The sequence below is a fragment of the Oryzias melastigma genome, linkage group LG1, assembly GCF_002922805.2.
Source record: "Oryzias melastigma strain HK-1 linkage group LG1, ASM292280v2, whole genome shotgun sequence".
NCBI classification, from domain to species: Eukaryota; Metazoa; Chordata; class Actinopteri; order Beloniformes; family Adrianichthyidae; genus Oryzias; species Oryzias melastigma.
The window spans coordinates 25,459,997-25,472,815 of NC_050512.1; the positions used below are offsets into that span (position 1 = coordinate 25,459,997).

The following is a 12,819-nucleotide window of genomic DNA, read 5'->3' on the forward strand; positions in this document are numbered from 1 at the left end:
ATTTTATTAGGCTAATGCTCTACTAATTAAATATTAAAACAAGCAAACAACAACAAACAATCCAAACATTTGTGAATGTTAAAAACCATAAAATCTAATACTGGACATTTGCAGAAAAAGCGTGACAAGGCTAGAAAATACATGAAATAACATATCACATATTAAAACACCAGTAATTTGCTTGAAAGGGAGTGGAAGGAAGCGAACTTATATAATCCCACCCCATATGCATCAGGTATCCCGTAATAGATACATGATGCATGATTGTGATTTTAGATCAAATCTACACACAGACTAAGATTTAGACAAACTGTTAGACTTTTCGGTCCGTGTTTCAAGACGGGTCGTGGATAGCCGACATCGCCGCAGACCACTTGTGCCAGCTGTAAGGAACTGGAAACAGTGCAGCCCAGTGGACAGTTGCGTTGGTCCACGGATGGCAGAGAGGGCACAGTTTGCACTTAAGTCCACGGCCCCAGTGTGGCAAAGTCCGGTCGGCGTTTACCTTAAAGCAGCAGTCCCCAAACTTTTTCTTGTGAGGTCCACATAACTGTTCTCTTCTCTGATCTGGGGCCGGGATCGGTTTGCAAGCTTACAGAAAAAGTGTAACAATCATAGCGTGTGTCTAAATATTTCTGTTATCTTCACATAAAAAAATAATACTAAAGCATAAATAGTCTATCCTCTCCTGTCATAGTTCAGACTGCAGAAGGGTGGAATAAAAAGTAAAGTTTTATGTGGGTCTCGATTGGCCTGATTGAGAAAAAAAATCATGCGTCTCTGATAGTGTTTGGGGGGCGCGAACCATATGTGAAGGTGGCCGGATTCGGCCCGCGGGCCACAGTTTGGAGATCTCTGCCTTAAAGCACGCTGTGGCCAGGGCTTATTGAGCACGACCACTGCACTAGTATTTGCAAATCCACTAGTGGATGCAAATGCACCACCCAGCTTCTACCTGAAGGACTCGGGCACCCAGCGCGACAGCCTGCCCGCCGGGCCTTCCCTCGCCACTACCGAGTATATTCTGGTTAGTTCTCTGCTTAGTAATATGCTTACCAGCGGGTCGTCTGGTCTGATCTAAGGTTGAATACACATACAAATACCACAGTCATCCTCCATGAAACAAAACAGATTGGATAATTTGAAATAGTGCAAAGTCTAAAGCTGCCATTGACTTTGAATAGGCTACAACATCAGCCTAAACGTTCACAATTGAGAATAAACTCACTCAGATCTTATTAAAATGTTTTCCTTTATTAGCCAACAGTAATAATTTACTTATGAGAAGTCACATCCTTGACTTTCCAGGTCTTAATACATACTGGTAAACAAAATTGTCAAAAAGCGAAAAGAGGACTAAAGAATATTTTAGTTAGTTGTAATCTTTTTTAAATACTTGCACAAACAGACGCTAAAGCAAACCTCAAAGTTGAATTTGACAAAAATCATTAATACCTCTATATTAGGCTGAATTAAACCATCACCTGCTGTTAAAAATTGTTAAAGAACAAAACTTTTTTTTTTACATTTATTATACTCTACCTTAAATTAAATGCAGAAGCAACACAGAGGACATGTTTTATAAGTTCAAAATCTCCCAATGTTCATGACCACAAAACAGAGTCGTCCATTACAAGCCTAACCACACAGATCTATCTTGTGGTTGCCTGGCAGCGCGTCTAACCCTGCAGTTGCCATCAGCTTAATGAGTGATGAGGATCAAAGAGTTCCTGGTACCTGCAGGGAAATCAGCAGCTTGACGTGCTGTCAGTCAAACAACGCCTTGGGTTTCAACGGTATCTGTGTAACATCTGAGATGGACTTTGGAGATGACCCTGTGAAAGGTATCCCATATTTAAAGGACAGAGCTTGGACCTCTTGATGAACTAAAACATGTTTAAAAAAAGGGCTGAAGTCAAGCTCTGTTTGTTATTCAGTCATGTTCAGAGCTTTAACTCTACAAAGTTGCTTGACATTGGCTTGGTATTTCACTTTTCTAAAGGGCTTAAAGGTTTAGGATGAGCCATTATATATGTGTGTGTGTGTTTTTGTTTCAGGTAAAGTCTCCACGGATAAGCAATAATCTGGGCTTTACAAAGCAACATGTCAGAGGAGCAGGTTGGGATTTGGCTGTGGGGTTTTTTTAGACACTGAAATTGTCTGGAGACATTATTAAAAGCATCAAACAAAACAAAATATCTTTAAAGTTAGCATATTGGTGCTGTGTAAAATATTAACATTTAGTTGGTAATGTGAAAGGCTAATTTTGTATGTTCACAATTCTTACATTTTTTTGTGTGTTGACATTTTTCGAGGCAAATTGACCTGATTTATTTTACCTGGAGGTTGTCACAAAGTCAACATAAGTCTCAAACCAGTCTCAACCTGAACTCTGTTTAATTTTCATAAATTGTGGGAGATGGGATTTCTAAAGAACCAGTCCAACTGTTGGCACAGAAATAGTATTTCTGATTTTCCGTGCATGTAAAAGACTTGCTTTTGTTAGCAACAACAACAAAAAAAACAAACATTTGAACATGCACCTGATCTGATAAGGATTTGGATGACTAAACTATAGATATGAAAAGAAATAACACAACAGGATTATAACAGTATGCTTCTTCCCACTCTCTTTTAAGCAACAACTCAACCTCTGCTTGACTTTAGTTGATAATCATTATATTTAAAGAATCTTATGTAATGTGAATTACTGCAAAAATATATGTGTTATATAAGTAGCTACACAGTCAAGATGTCTTTATCTTCTGTCATCATTCCATGTTCTTTTTTTTATCAATATATTCTGAAATTATATCTTTGTTTGTTCATTTTTCTTAATTGTAGTCTTCCATTATTTTTAATGCTTGAAATAAACCAATAAATCAAAGTGAAAATATTTGTGCAGCATTTATAGAAGAAGGAACAGCAAGGAGAGTGACTGACAGGAAAAAAAGTCTAAGAAAAAGTCTTGTGGTGCTCTGAGGACGTGTGGGCGATCGTCTATTCTGGTGTGAAAGCCGCCTCAGACTCTGAAGGTATTCATTAGCAATCTAGCTGAAAGTCCTGGTTTGAAAGTACAACTGATTATTTGAATCCCAATAAATTCAAAGGGTTGCTCAAACAGACAGAGATAAAATACATTTAGTCAAATTCTCCTCAAATTCAGAGAAATATCAAACCAAAGGTCAGCCACGACAATAAAGACCTGATGGAGTCTATTTTAGACACAACTCCAATCACCTTTTGATTTCAAGAGTCTTTTAATGATGGTGATAATTAATGGTTTTCAAGGAAATAGTTTCTGCAAACAGCCAGGAGTTTCAGTGTTTTAAAAACACATATTTAGACTTTTTGATATTAATTATTGGAAATGTTTAAGATAGTGTGAAAATGTCACGTTTTTACCCAAAAAATATTCACAATTCTAGTTCAAAGCAGTTGATAAGAAAACTGATGATCCAGCATTTAAATGTGTCAGGCGCTTGACGCTGCTGCCTAACTGGGTTCCCTGGTGCCTTGCAAATATGGGATTGTGTCAGGAAGGGCATCCGGCATAAAAACTCTCTGCCAAACCATTAGAGCGAAGCAGTGAAAGCTGATTCACTCTGGCGACCCCTGATGGGAAAAGCCGAACGGTGAACAAAAAAAAAAAATTTACGCTATGCTATACAAAAAAACTTTGCTAATGCAGTTTTGTGTGTGTGTAACAGGCGAGTTGTGCGTACTTTTTAAAGATTTGTGTGTGTAATTAGTTTCAAGCTTTTGTAATTTAAAGTTGTGCAGGTGTAAAAGTTTTTTAAAATCTATTTTTAATTTAGTAATTTTTTGACATATGAATACACAATTGCAAGTACACAAAGTTCCAGACAAAATGTATTTTATGAGTTACAAATCGTGAATTACTCACACAAGAAATCCAAAATTATGCACAAATCGGATAAACTATATTCTCTCCATAAGTGTACCTTATACCTTAACAAAACACTCTTTTTTTTATTTTCATCTGCTGTTGATTCACAATAATTTGAAGACAGAAATACAAAAAAACTTAAATTTTAAGTTAACTTTTCTTAATATAGGTCTTCCATCATGCCGCAATAAAATGTTAAAAACAGCAAAAGCACAGTTTTCATTGGAGTGGGGCTTTGACGAATTGATCAATTTTTAGAATCTTTATAAAACTTAATAAAAAATTAAAAAAAACATCCACTTCGTCATTTTTTTTTGGTCTGTTCATTTAATTTGGTCGTCAGTTGAGATCTGTAAGACAGCCGGGAGGACATTTAACTGTCAAACACTGAGCAAATGTTTAAACAGTTTTCTCCCATCCATAAAATCCTATTTGCAAGGTAAAGCACTTAGTCTGGCGAGTAAGGAGATAAAAAGAAACAGAGGTGAACACACAGGCGGAGAGATTAGCTTCTTGCTCCACACGGATGCTCACACGAGTTTGGACAGGTATTAGCTGCTCACTAGCCATGTGGTTGTTGTTATTAGACAGATAATGACCCCGCACTTTCCAGCACAAACTAATAGAAGCCTTTTTACACAGTTTGTTCCTAAAAAGACAGCCTTGACCTTTTGGCAGAATGGCTTCTACAAGTCCTTAAAACTGCCTGATAAGAGCGGCGTGCACGAATGTTGGTTTATAAGAGGCAGCTGTGGGGTTGATGTTAACAAGAACTGTTTACAATGTGGAGTCCTCGTGGACTGAGACCAGATGTCTGGAACAACAAAGATAGAATATGCTCTATTTTTTTTATGAGCCTTAACCCATATAGACAGACAGGCCCTGAGGTGAAGCGCTGTTGGCCAGTCGCTGCAAACCAGCAGATCTGGTTTGTCTGATGAAGTTTAGGGGTTAATCATGTATGTAAATGTGTTTAACGGCAGCTCTAAAAGAGCTGCAGGGAAAACTGATGAAATGATTGGGACCTTTTACTTGACGCTCAAGAGTAACATTTCTGTGTAAAAAGGTTAATAAATCATCAGAAATTCCAGTTTTTCGCATCAATTTCAGGAGCTGATTTTACAAAAAGTGATAACAATTTTCACTCCCTTTAACCAAATGTTCAAAACTATTTCACCTGTCAAAATCAATAAACCCTTGTAAGAATCCAAACCCGTTGGGGCAATAGTTTGACCTAGTTTTATGTTTTTAGGTTCAAGTTTGTTCTCTCAATTTCAAGGAAAAAAATACAGGATAAAAAAAAGAAAAGCCAATCTGAGAAACGTTCTCACTTTTATGACCCTTCTGTGCAGTTTTGGCACTTACTTTATTAAGCTTTTAGCTTTAATTTGAGACACTTTTGGTTTCCATTCACTATTGTGGGTTTTAAAAATATAAGGCTCATTAAAAAGAATTGGAGAACCTTCAATTTATAAAAAATAAAAGTTCAGCTAGAAAGATCATATTAACTTCATTAAGCAGGGATCCAACATTTTTATCTTTACTGAGCTTATTAAACATTCACATTTTAAAGTTTTCCTAAAAGATTTACAATAAAGTATTACCTGTCAATCATTTAAACTTACTTTTCAACTCCATATTAACTTTGCTATGCTTTACTTTTGCAAATTTAATTGATCTATTTTGACCTTTGTAAGTCAACATTGAATTAAACAAGAATTTGTTTAGCTAAATTGCTAATTTATTAGTGTGTTTTAGCAATAGGCCAATCAGTAGATAATATGAGCTGCTCTGCTAAAAGCATCAGCCATGTCAGATTACTGAAAAACACCCTGAAATTAAAATCATCGTATGAGAATGACGATTAAATTTAGCAGGTGTTATTAAATTTAATTGCCATTCCCCTTTGGTTTAATAAGAAAAACATCTACAGTACAATTAAATCTCTCAAAAGGAAAAAGTCCCTTGTTTTTTCTACATAGCGATGCTTTAATATTATTTTGAGTTCACATACACATTAGTTGAAATTACCAGCATTAAATGTTTTAGAATAACTGTATTCTGGTCACTTGAAATAGTTTTAAAACATAAATAAACTTTCCCCCCAATAAGCTGAGACGTGATGCTTCCTGACATCTTCCGTCAGATGATTACTTCATTCATTCCAGCAGCACGATTACACAACCAGCACTCAAAAAATAACATCTTAAAGTCCAAAGCCTCTCCGGCGGTGAAGGAGAGCAGGCTGGTGGGGGGCGTTGTGACAAGGATGCTGCTGGCGGCTGACTAGAAGTGAAACTAGGGGATGAAGGCTTTTCTTCATCGCATGTTATTCAAGTTATAAACTGACCAAGATTTCTGCATTTTCTAACGGTACAGATTTGACAGAATAAAACGAAGAAAGTCAAGTGATTTTTATGATCACTAACTAAACTTTCCTATTTAAACTTCAGATAAAAGCATCTACTTGACTAAATGTTAACTTTATTTAAAGTTTGTACAAATGTTTGTCCCCGAACATCAAACTTCTCATGTTTGTAAGAACTTTATTCTTCAGTTTGCGAAATATTCCTAACTGGCCAACGGTTCTAAAAGTGTTGCTTTTTCCAAAATGTGAAATATTTTTTAATAGCATATAATTTAAGATATGATTACTGAACAAGGAAATGACAATATAATGAAAACTGACATCCATTTGATCGATGCTGAATTCCACCATTCAGGCCGCCTCCTACACTGCCACGCCCATTTTAAATCTTTGACCAATCACATGGTGGTTATTGGAGAAGAAAATAAAAAGTGACCACAATGACGTGTCAAAAAATATGAGAAGATTTCAAAATTTGGGCTGAGAGAACAAGGTGTTACTTTTTTGTTTACTTCGTCTATAGACTATGAAGAAGTTCAAGGATTTTTATTTGGTTTTGCACATAAACCAAGTCACATTCTTGTGCAGAACTACTGACCTGAAGTTGTTTAAGAAAAAATATGTAAATATAGAATTTAAAGTCTATTAAGAGAAAGGTTTTTACAAAGTTCTAGTGAACAAAAAAGAAGAACGGCAAAGCTAAATAATCTGAAAACCTGAAAGACGCCAAAAAGATTCCAGACTTTAAAGAGAACTTTGTTCTTGTTCTTACCGGCCTTCCCAAGAGAACATATTTCTCCAATTGTTATCTACTCTTTTTAATTGCATATTTAAAAGTCTAAAGTAAAATAGCATAAAAACAAGTTTGAAAATGTAGCTTTTTGCTGAACTGTTCACTTCTCTAGGACATTTATACAAAAAATGCATATAAAAGCATAATTCATAGAATCAGATAAAGAGAAAAACAGTTTCAAACTAAATCAGAATAAAAAAAAAAAGAAACTCAAGATCTGTACATTTTGTGCTTTTTGCTAAAATGCAATCAAATGCTTAAAGCTGCAGGAAAGGTTTGTTTCAGGCACTAACTGCAGAACAGAGAGGTAGAGGGGACTTTTTCAAACTGTATGAAGTGCCTAAAGGGTTAAATCTACGAGGGAAAAACGTCTTTTCATTTTTGTCAGGATAAGAAGAATTATCCGTCACCTTTTATCCTCTAAAACAGATGTCAGGGGAAGCGACATCTTCGACTGAGGTTTGCATTCGGATATTTTACCCAATTAATTTTAAACAGAGCCAGACGCTCCATCCAGTCTCCCTCAGACACTGACCCACTTTCAGTCAATCAGCAGCTCAGAAGTGGAGCTCCCACACACTCTGCACACTCAATTATGCAACCGGTTCTGCACGCACTGTTTGGATGTGGTCTGCTGCTTCACACCTGAGGAAGGAATACACCGTTCTCTCTGTTCCAAGTGTGCTTTCATCATGGGGATGGAGGGGCGGTTAGCTTGGTGTTTGTTGTGGGTTTGGATCTCTTCCCTACAAACATGAGAATAAAATACTAAACTATCTAGACCTGAATGGCTGCTCCTCCCGGTGTTGCCGTTATGTTTCCAGAAGGAAAAAGAAATAGAAAGCTTTCCATCAATGGCTGTGGTTGTCAAGGCAACAGTTGAAGCTTAAATTTAGATTTGGTTTAACACATACTCCATCTCACTTGTGCAAACAAGCACTTTACACTGGATGAAACCAGGGCTGTTTCAAACACAGTAGAATTGATTGATATTCGGCGTGAAAAATGTCCCGTTTTTGGTTTCGACTTTCTGAACGTCTATGAAAGGTCATTCGGATAAAATCACAGCATTTTTCACACAGATCTTATCACAACCTCAGTTTGAGACAGTGTTTTAAAAGCATTAACGTTAAATTATAGATGGAGAAAACAATAATATTTCTATTTACCAACAATACACTATTACATGTACTCTACAAGATGACAAAATAATAAATGCGTACACCCAATGATGTTTATAGGTCAGCTTGGCTCAAAATTTAACACAAAAAACTCATCAAACTATTCAACCCATTTCCATAAAAGGGAAAATAACAGAGCAAGTGGACCACAGAACGCATTTCTGACCCTTTTCTGTCACTGTGGGTTCTTTTAGATTAATTATTCTACACCGATAAGCCTTAAACGTTCTTTAACAGTTAACATAGCCAAGTAAGAATGTTATAGGATGTTGAGAAATCCAACGTAGCAACAAGAAAACCCTTTAAAACGTGCATTTATGATACTTCATCCCCATGAAACCACTCATTCATGAAACTCTATTATTAAGCAGCTAAAAAATGCATTTGAAAACCCACAACATGACCAAGACAGCAGCTCTTACAAAAATAAATAAATAAATAAACTTTTCACACTGACTGCTCCGTTTAAGTTTTGTGTTTCAGCTTTGGGCTCCAAGTCACTCGTACGTTATACTTCAAACTCTGTTGGACAGATAGGCTTAAAGCTCCGCTCCAATGAAAATCAAAAAATTAACATGTTCTTATGGCATTTTTTCATGATAGAGGACATGAAAAAATAAAATTAAGCTTAAAATTGCATGTTTGAGTATTACACTATTCAAATCTTTGTGAATCGTGACCCAAAAATGTAATTTAAAAAAAGTGCGCATTTGTGACGTGGAAAATATGCTGGGCAGGCCACAAGCTCCCCGCTCCACTCTATCCTGATGATCCACTTCCACACAAATAGATTCATGTGCGCCTTCGTTTTCCTTGTCCGAGCTGGCATCTGGCTCTAAACTGTACAACTGGATAGCTCTGATATAGTTCATTATTTATGTTGCATCAGTAATGTTAGGTTGGAGGTGTGAGGGGCTGTAAGCTAGCTGTAGAGGATGTAGCTTAATAGAGCAGAGCGCTCTTAGTAACAGAAAGGGTAAAGGGGGTGGGGCTGCCCAATACCAACAGTCTCACTCACAACTGGGAGGCGGTGCTCCAGTGAGCTACTGCCGCTCTGCAGAACATAAGTCCAGCAATAAAATTTGGGGTAAAAACTCCATAATCAAAAGATCATTGGAAAATGTTTTAAAACAGATCAGAGTCTTTCAATTTAAGTCCTGTCGTTTTTAATTAAATCATTGAGTTTTGGATGAATTTACTGGATTAGGTCCAAGTCCAGTGGCTGTAAACCAAGCCCACATCACTGGCCTTCCTCTGCCGTGCTTGACAGTTAAGTTTTAGGTCTTGTGCGTTTATCCAATTGCTCTCTTCTCTGTGGTTTCCACACTAAAGCAGTGCTGCTTAATTTGTTTGTAGAAAGAAGAGGCTTTAAAAACACTTAAATCTTTCAGGTTAACTGAAGCTGGTGAAGTCTGAGGTTCTTATTGTTCATATACATATTGCTGTCTGATGAGTATCAACTTCTCAGAAGGCCAGAAGCAATTTTCCATATTTTGTGTGGTAAACCTTTTTGCAGTTTACACGGGTGGAATTTAAACTGTTTAGACATGACCCTCTAGATGAGAAACAACAGCTGCTTTTATAAGACCACTTGTGTGACTTTGTGGGAACAAAACAGAATTCAGACTCCTGCTTTTTACATAGATGCAAGTAATATTTTTCATGTTTACCTTGAATATCTTTTCTGATTTTTCTGTTGTTTTTATAAATGATTTCTTATAGCTTTATAGTCTGTTAGTCATTCTAAGGCTGAATTGGGATACGTGGTTAAACAACATAAACTGTGTTTGTCAATAAAGTTTTCACCTCATGGCAAAACAGAAAGAAATTATCTTCACGGTCTCATTTCATAATGGCAAAATATAGACAAACTTCCTGCTGAATACAAGGTCACTGGGAGAAATTGCACAATATTTTGGCCTGCTGAACAAAAGAAAAAAACAACACAAAATCCCTTCAATATGGTGGCGGAAACAACATGACAAACACTAACTTATGGAGTTGTTTGTCCTTGATCCTGGAAACAAGGAGCTCCTCCTGCTGTCTTAGTCTGTCCTGCTTAAGGTAATTGGACTAATCTTCAGGCTGTAATTAGATGCTGCAGGAGCAGGGTTATGGCTTTAACTCCTATAGCTTCCCAGAATGATTCAATCTTACCGTCACTGCCTGTATTTATGCTCTAAATGACCATGAATAGCTTGTTTGTAGTAAAAGGAGGATTTATTTAGGGAGTGTCTAGCAGCTCATCTGCAGTGTCAGCCATTGATGAAGCAGTTTGGTGTCACCAAAGCTTGAGTGTTATGCTACGTACACACAGGGCATGTGTTGAAGAAAGCACATTTTTAAACGAATATGGTGTTCACACTGAACTGTTTCAACTTAATGATGGCGCATGTATCAATACGAAATGTCAAAGCGGTGCAAATCTCACAAATCTTGCTCCAGGCTTTATTTTTCACAGTTCTATTCTAATATATGACTGACTTAATATCATAACTGCATCCGGGAACAAACCACAATTATTAATTTCTCCTTCAATGTTGGGCACTGACATGAATTAAGAGGACGCTACCCATTCACCACTACCAAATTCAAGTCCTACTCAGTCAAACTGGTTTAACTTCAACACATGTTCGATGGCTGAGTGTTGTACGTAGAGTCAAATAAAGGAATTAAAAACTTGGGTGGCGATGTGTGAACGTGAGAGTTTTTGACTGCGGATGCCCAAAACTCATATACAGTATACACGTGCATTTACATCATAGACATATATATTATCTCTGGACAAAGCAAGGTGTTGACGTCCCCCATAGAACAAAAAAAAAACACGTTTAAATGTATTTTTTTTGATAAACCATCCACATTTTTACTATCAGAGCACAATAGAGTCATAAACAAAAATCGTGAAATCTTCGTATTGATTCATGAGATTGATGACGTCATATCAGACGTTTAGAAAAACGAAAAAGGTAGTGAGCATCGTGTTCGAGTTGCCTTTAAAATCCAGGGCACTATTTAGCTTTTCAGTAGTTAGGGAGGGATTTTGGACACAGCATAGACTTTTCATTGTAAGTAGTTGCTTGAATGTGCATTGCTGAGGGTTGGTGTGATCATAACATTAGGCCTACACAGGATATAAGTCCCTTTGAGATCAAACTTTAATTTAAAACTGTGGTTCCCCTTAAGGTGAAAGCACATAGAAACCATATACTTTATTGCATATTAAGAAGTGAAGAAAATGTTAAAAAAAATTACTAGGTTTCTATCTCTGAATAAGTTATTAATATTACCATCGCAACCATTGTTTATGGCAGCCAAATCCACATTTTTTACATAAAAATATTTAGGTATCTGTGTATGGTATTTTTAGAATTTCACTCAGTATACACTTTATGTAGGATTTCGAAATTGTAGCTAAAACCATTTACGTGATGCAAAATTGCCTTTTTATTTTTACTTAAAAATGTAGAGGGGTAAAATAATAAAAATATTAAAGAATCGACTCAGTAATCAGATCATTTTATTTAAAAAATATATCTATACAGCTTTGGTAAAAAGCTAAATCCACTAATTCAAAGTCAAGCCCTCTAAAAATATAAGTCTGATAGTGAAATTAAGTAAAACATACATGTTTACAGCACTGAGAATATTTTAAAGTGTGGTTCACTTAAACAAACGCATGAAAAAAGCATGAAAGACATAAACACATCAGGAGTGTTTTCCCAGGTTCGAAAATCGACTCTTCCAGATGAAGGGTTCAGAGCCCAGCTGCACGCGCCTCTTTACTAATGAGGGGAAGCACGCGCGCACAGCAGGGGGGAAACCCCTCAACTTCCTTCAAAAGCGATGCCGCACGCGTACTCCTGACACGAGCGCACGTGAAGTTGACATCTTGTTCGTTAAATGCACAGCTGGAGCCCCCGCGAGTGACGTCACTACCCACAGAAACGGCGGTAGTGACCCCCTGATGAATCAACGTGGTCATCCCGAGCCAACATGTTTACAAAGGAGCATCACAATAAGCCGCTCTCCTCACCGTACAAGGAGCTCCGCGTTATCTGTCCACCCATGGCCGCGTGACGGTCCGCTTCCTTTTGTCTACTCGGATGCTCGCGCGCAGCACCGCGGCGCTCGTGACATGACTGGTACCGCCGCTGTGCTCCGAACAGACCCGAACCTGCTGGGAGAATCACACCTCCGTGTTCCGAGCGCGCAGCCGTGAGGGCGGCTCCGCCTCCTCATTCATCTACACAGAGAAAGGTGGAGACTCGAGCCGCGCGCCCTTAACGCTCTCACTGCCGCGAGGAGACACAAAAGAGCGCGTGGATTTACTACTATTACCGTCTCAAAAATGAACACAAAAGTTTAGCATTTGAAATAAACACGGAGGTAGTCTGGGAAAAATAACTCACATTCTTCACCCTTAGCCCCGCCCCTCTGGCTCAGGGTGACACCCCCCCAAAGAAGAAAGGGGCCTCTGACTTAAGCTGTCACCACATGTCTGTGATGATCTCACTCTCACATACTAACTTACATCTCTTCAGGTCTTGGGGGCAGCCATAAAGAG

At 37.6% G+C, this 12,819-nt stretch overlaps 1 protein-coding gene across 2 annotated transcripts in view; it reads right to left on the reverse strand.

Annotated features, from left to right (window-relative positions):
- The window catches only part of neurl1aa (neuralized E3 ubiquitin protein ligase 1Aa), a 67,372-nt gene that overhangs the window by 37,779 nt on the left and 16,774 nt on the right, over positions 1-12,819 (reverse strand). Inside the window, exon 1 of one of the 2 annotated variants that reach the window (XM_024289946.2) lies at positions 12,289-12,813. The exons of the other annotated variant lie outside the window; for it this stretch is intronic. Within the exon in view, the coding sequence (XP_024145714.1) occupies positions 12,289-12,322 (34 nt within the window). The 5' untranslated portion in view covers positions 12,323-12,813. Of the gene's footprint in view, positions 1-12,288; positions 12,814-12,819 lie in introns of those variants that run through there. 2 annotated transcript variants of the gene reach the window in all.